This window comes from Monodelphis domestica, chromosome 8 (genome assembly GCF_027887165.1).
Source record: "Monodelphis domestica isolate mMonDom1 chromosome 8, mMonDom1.pri, whole genome shotgun sequence".
NCBI lineage: Eukaryota > Metazoa > Chordata > Mammalia > Didelphimorphia > Didelphidae > Monodelphis > Monodelphis domestica.
This window is the reverse complement of record NC_077234.1, coordinates 76,634,644-76,651,897: the sequence shown is the minus strand read 5'-3', so window position 1 is coordinate 76,651,897 and position 17,254 is coordinate 76,634,644. Positions and strand designations below refer to the sequence as shown.

Below are 17,254 nucleotides of genomic sequence, written 5' to 3'. Positions count from 1 at the left end.
TTTTGGCAGTCAAATAAATCCTTCCATAAAATAATGTTTTAAATGCATAAGATAAAGCCCACTGGATTATAAATTGAACCAATTATAGAGAGATATAGTCATTAAAATATTAAAAACATAAAAGTTCAAGGAACCCAGGATAAGAAGCTTTGGCATAGGCTGGAATACCTCTTTAGCCTATATCATTCATACTTATGGAGGTCAGGAAAAAGAAAGAGAAAAACAGCTAAAGTTTCTCATTTCACCCTTGTCTGAAATCAGAGTGCCAATTCCTGGTCATACTACCCACTTTGTGGCTTTGACACTGCTCCTTCTCTCCTTCTTTCCTCTAGCACTCTACTTTCTCTTCTTGACCAGGTCACTGAGTCTTCCTACAGCACCACTTCTTTATCTATAAAATGAATGGGTTGGCCGTCTTTTAAGGGCCTCTCTAGCTCTAAATCCTGAGATTCTTCTGGACTGCTTCCCAGGATATCTGCCACACTTGGCTCTGTCCTAATTAGCTACTGTTGTGGATTATTCTCTTCTGTTCATTCTTCTCTCTCTTGTTACCTGTCTTCTGACCATTTAAATGCCCATTATCACATCCACAGGGACAGAGACTGACAAGGAAACCAAAAGAGGTATGCAGTTCCAATTTGTCAATGTTATTGCTTGTTAGTTTCTAGTTAAAGATTTGGTAGTGAGTAGTTAGAAATCATTGCTCAAGGCAGGATTTGGGAAAATCATTGGACATCAATTATTTATGATATCACTCATTAAAAATTTATCAAATTAATTGTCAACTCATTTTAAAGCCAAACTATATAATTTTTATTATTTGACCTTACACATTTAGATCATAAAATCATTGAAATATCAATCCTTCCTTCATTTAAAGGTGGGGGAGAAGAAGGGAAATGACCCTTAATAAAAGATAAAACATTTCAATTCATAGATTATCTATATACATATATACATATGCACTATTTATATATGTATACATGAGTTTCAACATATACATTAACATCCTGCTTATTAAAAGAAAACCCTCAAAGCCCACAAAGAAATAAAAATAAGCCTTTTTCCCTCTTATCTTTAGTTTTAGTCTTCTGAAGGAATGTCTTTCATGGTTCTACATCATAAGACACAGGTTCTTAAAAATAAGTGACCGTTTTACTTAGGATATTGACTTTCAGAAACTCTCTAATCCAGCACTCCAGCATTTCATTTTGCTTCTTCCCTCTTGTCCCAGTGGAATAAAAGACAGAAAAAAATAAGTAGAACTATTCATATTTTTGCCTGATTAAGCTATGAAGTAGATAACAGATTACCTCGAAGGCTGATAGCAACCAAATGCCAATATGTGCCTTTGAAGTAAGCAGAAAGTATTTATAGACAAACGAAGATTGCTGTTTTAATCATTAAATTAGAATTATGGAAGCAAAAGTAAACAGAAGAACTTCTGAGAGTTCTCTCTCTATTAGAAATCACAGTAGAAAGTGAAAATGATTGCAAATAGAAAAAGAGAGCATCAGGAACAGATGGGCTGTTATTTTAAAACTGAGTTCAGTGTATGGTATAAACAATGAAGAATACAATATTTTTGAAGTCAGTGTTCATTAATGTTTTGTTCAGAATTCCTCTCTTGGTCGGTATGTTATTTATAATATAACCAAAATGAGAATTTTTTTCAGAAGATTTCAGTTAGACTTTCTCTAAATAAAATTTATTGTCTATGTTTAAAAACTTTTCTAAAACTATAGCCCAATTTCTCTAGAACAGTCTAGAAATCAGTAAAATGATCAATCATCACATATTGATTAAGCACCTACCATGATGTCTCAGACAATGTGTTACTGCCAAGGATTCAGACAAAAATAAAACAGCCTCTGCTGCAGAATAAAGGGCAGTTAATTTGGGGAGGAGGAAGAGGACATGGTTATCTAGGTGAATCAGAAAATGCCTTGCAGAGAAGGTGAAACTTGAGCTGAACTTTGAAGAAAAGTAAAGATTCTAAGAGAATGAGCTGAGCTAGGTGGGACAGTAGGTATGTATGTGGCACATTACATAGTGCTTGAGATTTAGAGACAAGGAGATTTGAATTTGAGTTCAAGTCCTGCCACAGACACAATTTATGTGACCCTGGAAAAGTCCCTGCACCTAGTCCTCACTTAGGACAGAGCTCAAATGATGTGCTGCTTCTAATTCTTATTGTTACATCTGTCTCTCTTTATGTTAATAATGAAGGGATGCCTTGAATAGCCTTAAGAGAATTTTTGCCCAATTAGAATTTCTTCTTAAGCAAGAAGCACATTATCAATAAGATTGCATCCCTGTTTTCTACATAGACAAAAAGTTATCCTCCACTTTTTAAAACCTTCATTTTGTGCAATTTGTGTCACTGTTATGACTGCAGAGACTCTAGAATATTTAATGGCTAATTATTTATCTTTCTCATCATATAAAATAACAATAACAAAATATAATGAAATAGATGAATCAAAACTCAAGGTTATATTCTCTCATTTGTGATATCTGCAAAGTCAGATGTCAGTAATATCATATAAAAGTGCCATATCCTGATGGATTGTCCTAGCAGTTGGCAGTAAATACGGTTAAAAATAGCTCATTAATATTAGCGATTAAGAAGTACAATATGTGGAGTTAGAAAGATTTTACTTACTCTTGAGTTTGATTTTCAGATTGAAGTTCTCCATAGAAAACTTTTATTTTAGATTCCTAATTAAAATAAAATATGAGTAAATCATTAGCATTTCTAGATTACTTTAATTGCAGTAGTGTTACTTATAAAAAGGAATAAAGGATTTTAAAAAAAGCAATAGAATCCTCTTCCCCTTCAAGTCAATATCAGTCGTCAGTTCTTTCTCTTAATATTCACTACCTTCTTTTCTTCAAACTAAATGTAAAAGGTCCAAGATCCTGTAAGACTCCAGTAATCTTAATTTTATTTAAGTCACTTATTTGGTACAAATGAATATTTGGTACAAGTCTGGCGTGTTAAAAATACAATTTAGTGCCTAAACACTTGCCCTCTTATTAAAATTAAACAAAAGACTTGTGCCTCACACTACTTTCCTCCCACAGCAAGCTAATGTACAATAAATAGACTTTAAATGAAAGTGTATCTCAGCTCAGAAAGTAGACGACATTGTTTTATGGGCAGTTGGAGGTTTGAAGAAATAGCAATCACTCAGCTACCCGAGTGATAAATTAAATCGGAGGGATGAGAAAAGAGAGGGAGGAAAGGAGGTGAGATGGATGGAGGATAATACAGGAGGTGAGTGAGAGGGGAAAATGGCTCATGAGCTAGTTCATCACTGTACACTAGGATAACAGCAGAAAGGGAAACAGAAAATTGCATCAGGCTTCACTGTTTATGTTTTTGATAGAAATGTGCAAATCATTTCCTTCCCTTCCAGTGCTGTCATGGTCCAACACTTTAGTCCATTTTCACCTTGTGAAGGAATTCTGAATGGGCTTTCCTGCTCTGGCAGCTAATTAATCTCTCACAAGTCTGTTCTTGCAGTCTATCTGCATGGGATGCCCCCCCAAACCTTAAGCCAGTGATTCATGACAAATGTATCTTTTTTTTCCCCTTCTATGTAGTGTTCTCTTCGCTTGAGCTAACTGAAGACACATATTTCCCCTTTCTTTTTGGAAAGTACATAAATTATAATTGCTAAGTAAGATATTTGTAACTTCCCACCACAAATGAGTATCCCTCAAAATTGCTTAAGTTTTAATGAAAACTAACAAATCTTTAATCTATTTTGGATAGAGAAGTTATGAAGATTTAAAAATATGTCTATAGTAAGAACATTTTAAGGATGACTTACTTGGTTGTTTATGCTAGGGAGATACATTAATTTGTTTTAATGTTTAGTTATTGAGTTCAAATCCTTTCTCTGATCATTTCATATATCTTCTCTGAGCCTCAGTTTCTACATCTGTTACATGAAGGTGCTGGACTATTTGACACTGCTGTTCTTTTCTAGCTCTAAGCCTATGACTCTTTGAGCTTATGATTCTTCTATAGTTGTGTTTTGTCTTCCTCTGCCCTGTCCAGTACTCAAAACAGAAGCAATACACTAAGGTTCTATCCTCAGTTCTTTTCTCTCCTGAACACTATGACTTTCTTATTAATTTCTGTGGCTTCAATCAACTAAAATCAAACTCTAAGGTAGCAAAATGCTATAATAAGTAGAGCACAGTCCCTGGAGTTAGGAAATACTGAATTCTAATACTACCTCAGATATTTAGTGGCTGTGTGATCCTAGGAAGTCCCTTAGCTTTTCTCAGACTTAGTTTCCTCATCTGTAAAATGAGGAAAATAATAATACCTTCCTTAAAGGATTGTTACGGGGAACAAATGAGATAATACAGGTAAATCTCCTACCTCAACTTTCGCAGCTATTTACTTGACATCTCTACTTTGTTGTTTAATGGCATTTCAATTTCACAATATCTGAAATGGTGCTTTTTAATATTTTCCACAAAAAGCTACTCTCTCCTAACTTACTTTGTAAAAACAAGTATCTATTAATGAGAAGAGTGATTTGGTGAATTAATTCAATGGTTAAAATCCTACTATGAAGAATAATCATCCATTAGTTTAATTAAGAGCCTATGCTTTAATTGAAAGCATGAAAAGATTGACAAACAGCTACAAAATTCAGGAAATAACATTCCTACATGGTTGTGGAAATTCAGATCCCTTAACAATGATAGTTATAAAAGTCATTAGTGTTGAAAACGTAAAACTAAACAAACATGAATAAATGTTCTAATTGTTTTTCATTTTCAATGTTTTCTAAGATTAAATGATAGTATTCCAGTATGATCATTAGCTGAATAAAATAGACAGGGTGGAAAAATAACTCAAAATCACTACTATTTCTTTCTTCACTCCCTAACAGAAATTCTAGAAGAGAAATTTTTGAGTAGGAAGATGCTAAGGTTTGCCCTTCTTTTCTATGTTCCCCCTCCCTTCCCCAAACATAGCCAATGCCTTTCAAGGCTGAGCTCAAATACAACATCTTCCATGAAGTTTTACTTAATATCCCCAGAAATCATTTCTTTCTCATTTGTACCTTTTTGTTACTGAAATTTCTAGAGTTCCCATGAAGCCACATTTAGAGTGACATATTCTTCTCCATATGTGTATCTCTTCACCATCACCTTGCCATTAACTCTTTATGTTAGGACTCCTAGGCATCCTATATAGAATTAGATGAAGAAAGAATCTTTACATTTGGCACTAGAGGGATGTGAATCAATGACCTTTGTGTTCTTTGTCTTTCTCCTCCTAACCACATTTTTCTTTAAAACATGCCTTGAAGATAAAAACACATAAAGAAATGAATCTGCTGTTATTGATAAATTGACCATACTACATTAAGTTAAAAACACCCCTTATAACATTTCAAAAGGTGCAAAATAACTACAGACTTTCATGGTAGGTTGATTTTCTAGGGGAAAATGGCAGGAGGTTTATGGGAAGTGACCTGGAATAGTCATTGGAAAATATAGGGTGTCCTCCTCCTTCCCCTTACGTTCTGACTGACTGATAAAATGGCCTTAGGCCACTTGCTGAAATTTTTCAGTGTCTCTGTTTTTTTTTTTCATTTATTATCACTTAAAATGAAATGAGGAAATGGAAAAATATGAGGGATTTTTAGATTAAAAGTTATTTTAAGGTAAAACTTAATTTTCAAGGTAATGCTATTAATTATTCTTTTTTTCAGATTTCTTCCCACTTTGAATTTTTTTGTTTTGATTTTAGTTCATCCTCACTTTAAGGGAAAAAATCATTTGACTCTCAGAAAATTTACTATTTCTGTTGTTATTTTGTTTTTTATCTTACATTTTCATTTTTTTCTCCATCTACAGTGAAAGATGCAGATACACCTTACGTGGTCACACAGACTCAGTCAACAGTATTGAATTCTTCCCTTTCTCCAACACTCTTCTCACCAGCTCTGCAGACAAATCTCTGTCTATTTGGGATGCTAGAATGGTAAGATAATTATTTGGCCTCTTTGAAAATATCTATGTATTACAGTTAACCAAAAATTAATGCAGCCAGGTAAGGAATTTGGGGATGTGAATGCTAATTAGATGTCTGAACCTGATCTTCCATAAATGATATACCTAATATATAATTTTATCTCTGTATTTTTCAATTATTTTTGGCACCCAGACCACATTCAGACTGTTTCCTCCTTTATCAGTTTATACTCTCACTAGATGCTCTGTTCACCTTTCCCAACTATACATTTCTTAAATAGGTAATACAATTTTCTTTATGGAATTTGTGTATAAGTCCTCATAGGAAAATGGGGTGATCCACAGAACCCTTACTGTGCTGGAAGGGGACACTTCCATGAATCCTATGCAGTTAGGCTATGGAACTGGGCATGCCCATTCTGAAGGAAAAGCCTGAGGCCAGTTAATTAGCCCTCTCCTGATTACCTCTACACAATGCAAAATATGTAATCTTATGTTCCTTCAACTAATTTGACAAATAAGAAAAAGGATATATATGCTTATTGCTATTGATCTCTATTAATGTAAGAGTGAACAGTTCATGCTTTGGTCTCTCCTAATAAAGCCATGTATTGCTGGGTCTCACAATTGAATCTGAATACTGAGGAAGATTAGGCAGCACTATGTAGGTACAGTATAAGGAATGTGACTATGTCTGTAGTTTTAACTTATCACAGAGTCATATTTGCTCTTCTCACTAGTGGAAAACTCCAAACTAGATGATCACACATGGTTCTTCTTTATTCATTAAACTTCAGTGGCTCCCTATTGTATCCCAGGTAAAATATAAGCTAGATGAAGCTTGAGATATATAGATATATAGATATATATATAGATATATCTTAGAGGAAGAAAAGGACTATAGGAGATGGAGATAAGCAGCAACTACTTTCCAGGTCTTATGGAATGCTAGTACCAAAGGTATGGAGAAAGGAGATGGAATATTCCATGTTAGAAAAAGAGAATGCCAATTTGGCAAGATTACAAAGTGTTGGAAGAAGAGTAATATCTAACAAGACTAGAAAGATAGGCTGAGGTCAGGTTATATAAGGCTATTTTAGGTAAAAAGAGGATTTAATATTTTATCCTAGCAGTGGTAAGAATTCGCTGAATTTCATTTAATAGAGTAGCCACATATTAAGATCTACACTAAAGAAAAGTTAATTTGAGAGCCATGTGTAGGAAGGACTGTAGTGGTAAGAGATTTGAGGGACAGAGACCAATTTGGAGGCTATTGAAACAATCTAGGCAATAAGAAATGAAAACTTGAATTAAGATGGCTATGTAAATGCCAAAAAGGGTTTCTATTTGGACATGGAGATGGATGAGTCTCTCCTACCTTTATTCTCCTTCCTTTCCAATTCCACAGGCTATCAGTATAAGAAAAAATATAGGTTTTAAAGTCATGCTTCTATATTGGAATCCTATCTTTGCTAGTTAGTGTCTATATGACCTTGGCCAAATTGCATAACGTCTTTGTGCCTCAATTTTCTCACTTGTAAAATTAAAATTTTGAGCTGTGTGAACTTGATCGTCCCAGCTAATTTCCTATGGTTCGAAAACATATTAACTTGATTAATGAGCAACACTTGGATTGTTCATTAGAGTCCTCCAAAAGCAAAATGGTTAATCAGATGAGATCAAATTAGCTTCTGATAGTGGCAGCCCTTCTGTACAGTACAGATTTAAAAAAAATTTATGTGCTAAAAGATGTTCCCATATGTTCCATGACATATGGCCATACCTCTCACATAGCTCTTACTGCCTGTCCCTTATTTCCATTTAGATTTTAATGTAAGTTTCATACAAAATATTTGAAAATTACTACATATAAAAATCATACTTAAATCTGTATTTTTAAAAACCTTTATTTTAATGTTAGCAATCCAGACAAAAAAGAAAATATTAGTAGCATTATAAAACCTCTTCTCTAGTTGAAATTTATATAAAAAATAAAAATAAGTGTCATGTATTCAAATTCTGATTTTACTTAATTTTATGTGTATTAAATATTATTTGGTGACTAACACATTGGGACAAATGTGTTATGAATTTATGTACTAAAATCTCTTGTAAGCCAATTAATCAATAACACCATATACTATATTTTCTTTGGTATCTTTCTCTATTTTTGTGTACTCTTTTTATTTAGTTTTTATAATAGATTTATGAGTCCATTTTTTCTTATGTTATTATCAGTTTTTCTTTCATTGTCTTTTTAAATTACATGTTTGTTATGTTGTTGCTTTAAATTCACAATGAAGTTACATATACTTTTCAATGAATATATAGTTTATAATTGAAGTTTTCCTTCATAACTTTATTTTTTTTTTAGTTATGGGAGACAGTATGTTACAGTATAATAAGCACTAGAATTAGAATTTCTAAAAAGAGTGGTCTGAGTCTTGGCTCTACCACTAATTATCAGTTTGAAGTAACAAGCCAAAAGCTCAAGCTTTTTAATCTGTAAAATGAAGAATTTTAATAGATATTTTATAAGACTCCTTCCAAATCCCAAAATGTTCTGCTTTAATGTATTTGTGGCTTATTTAAGTACTAATGGCTCATTTATGTGTATTGATCCTGAAGCATAAATTAAAATTTTAAAATAACTTCAGATTTTTAAAAAGCATATATAAAAAGCATACCACACTACCTATTTATATTATATATATATATATATATATATATATATATATATTACTTATAGCATTTTGAGGTTGAAGCTATGGTTCTCTTCATTTTACATTACATTTACATTACATTATGGTTTCTCTTCATTTTCTTGAAACCTTGGAACTTAGGCACTGTAAAGGATTTTGGTCCACCCTGACTTATTAAAGAGTTGCCTCAAGTTATATTCATCTTTTGCTAACTTGAGATTTATTGTTACAAGTATTTTTTCTCCCACCGTTCACAAAGTATCTGTTGTGAAAATAATGTTACTTATTTGCATCTATTTTCTCATTAAAAAGCCAAAGGACTAATACTTGACAGGAAGATTTTTTAAGTAAAATTGATATTCATGTCTGCCTTAAATACCCAGAGAATTTTTAATATTATGTTAATTATTTGTATAAAAATGCATGCAATAAGAAAATTTGTGTTTAATGACAAAATGATGATCTGAATTTAAAATTTGGGTAAAGATTTGAGTTAAATTTTCCATTAGAAATAATATCATATCAATTCCATGTTTATTGCTATTATGAAAAAAGGTATTTAAGGAGCAACTAAGTGGCTCAGTGGATAGAGAGCCAGACCTGGTCATGGGAAGTCCTTGTTTCAAATCAGGCCTCAGACACTTTCTAGTTGTGTGACCCTGGGTATATCACTTCAATCCTATTTGCCTAATCCTTATTGCTTCTTTGGCTTGGAACTAATACTTAATCCTAAAACAAAATATAAGAGTTTAACAAAGTTCTTCAAAATATTTCAGAGTAAATGCACATTTTGTCTTTTTGTGAAGAAAATATTATATATGCTAAAGTAGTTTAATTTCTAGAATGTGAAGAATCAAAACAGATATGAAAAGTCAACAAAACTTAAATTGATGAAATTTTTATCGATCTATATATAGTATTTATAAATTGGAATTACTCTTTAAAAACATTAATTTTAATGTAATAGGAAATTAATAAAATTTTGAATAGGCATAATTAGTGAAATAATTATTTTAAAAGATTGAAATAAATATTTTACCAATTTTTTAAAAACTAACAATTATATTACAACTGAGAAGAAATATTATTTATGATAATAATCATCTAATATATTTGTTTTGTACTAAGGCCGCTAATTACAGAAGGTGAGTGACTAATTTGCTTTATCTAGCTACAAATAAAATACACTGACAGTAATGAATCTCATCATCTCAGAAGAAGAAATTTAATTTTCCAGGATTAATTGAAAGATACAGTTTAGAAATACTATCTTTGACCTCAACTAGCTTACAGTCTTAAATATATAAGGAAAGAAAAGTACATGCAGTATAATTTCTTTGTGAGTGTATGAGAGTGAAAGAGAAAGACAGAGAAAGAAGGGGGAAGAAAGGGAGGAGAGGAGGGAGAGATACAGGGAGAGAAAGAGAAAATGAGAGACAGAGAGACAGAGACAGAGAGACAGGCAAAGTCAGAGGAACAAAAGGAAGTGAAATAAGGAAGGATAGAAAAGGTTGCAAGTGAGCTGAGCCTTGAAGGAAGCTTAGAAATTCTAAGAAAAATGGTGGTGAAGAGGGAGTTTATTTGAGACATAAGGAATAGTCTATGCAAAGGAATACAGATGAGCAGTTGAATTCTCAGGGAACAGTTTGGCTGAAAGATAGAATACATGAAAGAGCGTAAAGTACAATAATCCTATAAAGATAAGTTGGGTCCAAATTGGGAAAGATTTTAAATGCTATATGGAGTAACCTGTATTTTAGCCTAGAGGCAATAATGAGCCATTATGGTTCCTGCACAAGGTAATGACTGACCTGGTTAAACTTATGATTTAGGAGGATTATTCTGACAGATTTGAAAAGAATCATTGAAGAAGGGAGAAGCTAGAAGCTAGGATTGCATTTAAAAGGTTATTTATTAATTCAGCTAAGGGGAAAAAAAGGAAATAAACAATGATGTCCTCTATGTGCCAAGCATTGTGCTAAGTGTTTTAAAAATGTATCTCATTAAATTCTAAAAAAGACAACCCTGTGATGCAGATTGTATTATGATCTCCATTTTACTGCTGATGAAACTGAGGCAGGCAAACAGAACTTAAATAACTAGTACAGGGTAAATATCTGAGACTGGATTTGAAATTAGATTTTTCCTGACTCCATGCTCAGCAGTACCCAAGCGTTGAAGGCTTGAAGTATAGTGACTGTGTGAGTAGAAGGGAGGGAGCAGATATGAAAGATATTGTGGAGATATTGGCAACTGACTAAATCTTTGAAATGAGGGGAAAAGTTAAAAGATTACTCTAGGGTTACAAATCTGGGTCACTGGAAGATTGTATTAATCTTCAATAGAAACAGAGGCATTTGAAAAAAGGATATTTTTGTCGGGATCATAGTATTCTGTTTTGGAAATAATTGATTTGACATATTTAAACAATCTAGAGCTCAGGAAAGTGAGTAAGCCTAGATATATAGCTCTGGAAATCAACTGAATAAACATTAAACCTTAGTGATGTGGTGACACCAGTCGCCAATATCATTCAGCAAGAAAGTATAGAGAAAATAGGTCCCATTATTAATAGAACCATATTATAATGTTTGTATCAGAGAACAGAATTAATTATATACTCTCCTTACACTTTAATGTTTTATGATAAACTCTATATTTATAAGCAACCTCATAGAATCACAGAATTTGAATAAGGCCATTATTAAGCATGTACTCTGTGCCAAGCACTGCTAAGCACTGGTGGCACAAATGCAAGAAAGAAAGACAAACTCTGTCCTGAAAGCACAATGGGGAAAGAGAACCCCAAAAGATAATATTTGTAACAGGCAAATGGGGAAATAAAAGAATCAAAGGAGGAAAAGGGATAAACACAACAACAAGGCTTGGAAATGGTAACAAAGAAGGAAAGGAGAGTCCTGATTCTGAGAAATATGAAGGGGAAGTTCATTTATCTTATCCCAGAATGGATGAGAATTGCAGGGCATCATATCAGGCATCTAGTCCAAACCATACCCAAAATAAATCTCCAGTAAAATATACCTGAAAAGCAGTCATGTAGCTTCTGTTTGAAAACCCCAGTGAAGCTTGGGTTGAAAGAATTCTGTGACAATTAAACAGCATTTTTTTGTAGCAGACAATTCTATTTTTATATTGCTCTAATTATGAAGTTTTTAAGACATCACATCTAAAATTGGCTATTAGTCAAAAATGAAATAAAAATGCAGTAAATCTTTCATTAAAACTGTCAAATTATCATTATCTTTTAATCTGATAGAGATTAAAAAACAAAACAAAGAAAACCTCATATGATACACATTTTCCAATATAAAAGGAGAACACATTTTGGCCTATAATAAAAATGAATCAATTTGTCTGAAATATTTAATCATGATGCTTTTTGAACCTTATTTCTTTTGCAAATAGTGAGTTTATCAGATTATGCTAAAAGTCTGATTCAAAAAGAAAATAAATGATTTAGTCTATCTATTAGTGATATAGTACAGTCTATTTCACACATCTCTGGGATCAGTTAATATTAAAAGAAATCCCTCATTTTTAAAGTAAAATGTGACAATTATACAGTGCATTGTTTCCCCATAAATTAGTTCTAAATCTTCCTTTAACATTATTAATCATATCCTAGTTTTAAATCATTAACCTAGTCCAGTGGTTTATTATCAAAGATAATGAATGTGGGGAACCGTAAGTCAGATCTCATAAGTCAACTGGACAGATCAGCTCTGAATTTTGTGGGGGATATGAAGAGAAATATAAATCTTTGTAATTACTAAGTAGGGGCTATAAAACAGCTTGCAGAGTTTAGAAACATACAAAATTGCCATGTTTTACAGTTACATGCCGGGTTTCCTCTATAAGATTATGAAACAGCAATAATTCTTTCATTAAAATTAAAAGGAAAGGAAAGGAATGTGGTTTCTTTGTTTTAGTCAATCAAATATAAAGTGGCAAAGATAATGTAGGCCTTTAAAAAATGTGCCCTTCCAGAACCAATACAGAGAAACTTACCAAACTGACCAGTAATTCTGAAGACCATTAGAGGTATATAGAGGGAGATAATTGGCTGTTTAAACTACAACAGTGAAAATTGTGAGGTACTTGTGTTAAATTGTTCATTATATAGTGAAAACAGAATTGAATGAGGAATGTCTCTATAATCACAGTGTTTTAGAAGTAGTAGTAGTAGTAGTTGTCTCTTGGTAACCAAGGATGACGATTGTCTTTGTGCATTTTTGTGAACAAAGACACTTGTGCATGAAGATTTAAGTGGGAAAGTCTATGCACAGAGGCAGTCCCATTCTCTAGGCGTTGGAAGCCTGGGTCCAGTGGTTTCAGAGAATTCAAGAGAGCTAAAGGATGAAGTGGAAGATGACCAGAATGGCAAGAACTAAACAGTTTATTCTCATTGGTCTCTGTAGATCCTCTGTCTTATAATTATAAGGCAGTCCAAGATTTCATTTTTAGGGAAATAACAGGAATATATGATGGATCAGTATCTCTACAACTGTCCCAAAAAGTAAGGTAGAGAATCAGGTGTGGATGGCTCCAGGGCATTGTCTAAAATTCCTGATTCAATACAAAAAAAGAAAAGGTTGGCAACCTGGAAATGTGTTGACTACTTCTAAAACTAAAGCAGTGAAGACTGCTTCGGCGGAACAGACGGAAGAAACCAATAAGAAGGTTCAATGGCTGAGATGGCGATGCAGCAAGGCACTGTGGAGTGCTTAGGGCGTGTTGGAGCACAAAAGACAACACGGCCATCCAATGCAGCTGAGGAAGTCTCCAGATGTAACGACTTTTCGTGCCACTGGACCCAGGCTTCCAACGCCGAGAGAGTGGGATTGTCTCTGTGCATCGACTTTTACACTTAAATCTTCATGCACAGGTGTCTTTGTGCACAAAAATACACTAAGACAATAGTCATCCTCGGTTACCGAGAGACTACTACTACTACTACTACTACTACTACTACTACTACTACTACTACTACTACTACTATTCTTTCCACATCATGGGGGTTACATCAAAATATTCTTAGTGATTAACTATGTTAATATTATTTTTACTTCATGATAGCTTATATTTATATGGGCGACTAAGTGGTTCAGTGGTAGACCACTAGTCCTGGAGTTAGGAAGAACTGAATCAGAATTCGGCCTCAGACACTTGCTGTGGGACCCAGGACATGGCACTTTGCCTCAGTTTCCTCATCTGTTTTATAAGGATAATAATATCATCCCCCCCTCACAGGATAGTTGTGAATATCAAATGATATAATAATTATGAAGTGTTTATCAAGGTACCTGGTCACACTAAGCACTACATAATTTTTAAAAACTTTAGGTATTTTTAATCATTTACAAAAATTCTCAAGTAAGGTTGTCATCTCAATTTCTAAAAAAGGAAAGATAATAGAGGCTCCAAGATGAAGATTAATAAGTTGATTTTAATTTCTAGGAAAATTCCAGAACATTTTATGGAGAAGTTGATGTTCAGTATAGAAAAGGAAGGAATCATGCCAATCAATGTGGCTTCATTGAGTGATGGTCATGCCAGACTATATTTTAACTAGGTTTCTAAACTAGTATATCACATAAATGTTATAGATATATAGTTTACTTTGATTTAGCTAGATGTTTGATGAAATATATCATGAATATAGAAAGAGATGGACAAGATTATAATGCAATTAGTTGGGTGGAGAATTGTTTGAATGAACAAATTCCAATACTATTTATTTTATATTAATGTAAATTTGGCACAAGGTTCCTTGTGAAGCATTACAGTGATCTATGCTTATTATTCTGTTATTTAACATTTTATCAATTATTTGCATAATGGCATAGATTGCATACTTATTACCTTTCCAGATGACAAAAAGCAGAGAGATTTAACCAAAATACTGAATGACAGAAGGAAGATTCAATAATAACTTGGAAAGCTAAACCTTGGGTCAAATCTAATAAGATGATTTATGAAAGCTAAAAAATGTAAAGTATTATACTTATATTCAAAAATCAATCTCTCAAGTACAATGTGAGGGAAATCTTGAAGCAACAATTTGTTTTGGTATAAGGAAGACTTCCCGACAATTAGAACTATTCAAGTGTAGAAAGGTAGTTGTGCTTTTTTTCCCTGAAAGTCTTATTTTAACCTTAAAATACCATATAAATGTTACCAATGATGATGATGATGATGATGATAAAGCTATTAGAATAGGTACTCCTTTTGGAGGGTACATTTATAAACAGAGGAGAAGAGGTACCTTCTAAATTTTAAATTCTAATTTCTAAATGTCTAATTCTAAACTCTATAATTTTAAAACTATGTAATTCTTCAAGATAAAAGTTATAATTCTTATTATTATTTTCATTTTAAGATGTACAAATCTAGTTAACATAGGTAAAATAATTTCCCTTAAGTGAAAACTCAAACTCTTTTCTCAAGCTTCATCCTCAGTGTTTTTTCATGTTCAAACACTTTTGATCATTCTCTAGCCCTAGGAACTCTCCCCCCCACCCTTGATTTTTATGGCATTGGTCTCTGCTGTTTCTCCTCCTGTCTGATCACACTTTTTCAATCTACTTTTTTCATTCCTCATTTATATCACATATGCTGAATATCATATGTGTACAAAAGATACATATGATATCAACATGTTGGTTATATGTGTTTATATGTACACACAAATAATATATACATATACTGCATAATTAAATATCAATTTCTTTATAAATACCCCTTAAAATGGTATGCAAGATATTTCATAAACATCTCAAACTTGGCATGTCTGAAACAGAAATAACATTTCTTTGCCAGATAAAGCCTCCTTTCCTCTTCCAAACTTCTGTATTTCTACTGAGGATATCACAATTTTTCAAATATCCCAGGTTTAGAACCTTGATGTTATTGTTAAATCCTCACTTTCCCTCACCTCACTTATATCTATTTGTTGCCAAATCTTGTTTTTATGCCCAAAGTAGCTTTCTCATCTATCTGACTCTGATTTCTATTCATACAACTCTCCCACTACCTCCTTAACACCTTTCACATAGGTTTCCTCCTTGGTTTTCCAGCCTCAGTTCTTTCCTTGCTCTGACATTTTCCACACAGCTGCCAGAGTAACATTCCTATAACACAGTTCTCAATAAACCCTGATGACTCCTTATAATTATTTGAATGATGAAATAAAATATGCCATTGTATTATATTTAAAGCTATTCTACCCTCAACTAACATTTCTAGTATTGTTACATTTTACTCCCTTTGATATATTCTTCACTGTAGGCAAAATTGGTTTTCTTGTGGTTCCATATCATACTATATATCATCCCGGGTTTGTGTCATTCTAGTTTACCTTGCATAGAATCTACTACCTTCTAATCTGTACATCTCAGAAACCTGTTTCCTTCTAGATTTAGATCCATCATTACATTCACCTTATCTTCATCCTTTAACTCTGTTTTCATTCTCTCCAATTCTATACGCTATTTACTTTTTTAAAACTCCACTTTCTGTCTTAGAATCAATACTGTGTATTGGTTCCAAGGCAGAACAATAAGGGCTAGAAATGAGGGTTAAATGACTTGCCCTAGATCACACAGTAAGAAAATGTCTGAGACCTCATTGGAACACAGGACTACTCATCTCTAGGTCTGGCTCTTAATCCATTGAGCCACCTAGCTGTACTGCCTTCATTTATTTTAGAAATATTGCATATATTAATGCACATATATTTTCCCTGACAGAAAGAAAGCTCTTTGAGGGCAGAGGTGGTTTATTTTTTTTTATTTTCCTATTCCTAGGAATTAACTCAGTGCTTGGCATATAGTAACTGCTTAGTCAGTGCTTGTTGAATTATTGATTTATGTTGATTCTCTACTCAGCTGATAAGTGATAGGGATGAGTCAGAGTGTGTTCCCCTTCTTCCAGGTCTTCTCTCACTGTGTGACTATTGTTTTGATATTCATGATTATTGGGGTATGATATGATTCTCATGTAACTGTTTAAAAATACAGAAATCACTAGGAAATAAGAGTAATCCTGTACTCAAGTGAACCATGATATAAAGGACATAACAGACCATATCACACCAATTAAAACCTTATTCCATATCTCATTTCTCTAAAAAGAAAAATATTATTGCAGACATTGTGATCTAGGGGGAAAGATGGAACAATTGTGAGAATATAGTAATTTATGGACAGCATGAATTCTTTAATTCTGATATACTGTATCAAGATAGCACAGAATAGGAAGGTTTCTCCTACATTTGTGCATCCATGATAGCATATTTGCTGGGGACCATGAACAATATTAGCACAGAATTACCAACATATACTTGTGATCCTTATCATTTGTTGTTGTTGCAAAAATGATTTTCCTGTTGTTATATAAACAATGATCAGTGATAGCAATTTTATAATAAAGTTACTAAATTAATGGCTCTATTAACTTAGGTGTTTGATTATGAAATTATTACCCCTTGAATTTAAATCACCACTTTAATCTTTCTTTGTAAT

The 17,254-nt window shown here is 32.9% G+C and overlaps 1 protein-coding gene across 3 annotated transcripts in view; it reads left to right on the top strand.

The window, feature by feature from the left end:
* The window catches only part of SPAG16 (sperm associated antigen 16), a 1,430,359-nt gene that overhangs the window by 928,718 nt on the left and 484,387 nt on the right, over nucleotides 1-17,254 (top strand). For all 3 annotated transcript variants that reach the window (XM_007501789.3, XM_056807933.1, XM_016425102.2), the window contains one exon: nucleotides 5,893-6,019. In XM_007501789.3, coding sequence (XP_007501851.1) covers nucleotides 5,893-6,019 — 127 coding nt within the window. The remainder of the gene's footprint in view (nucleotides 1-5,892; nucleotides 6,020-17,254) is intronic.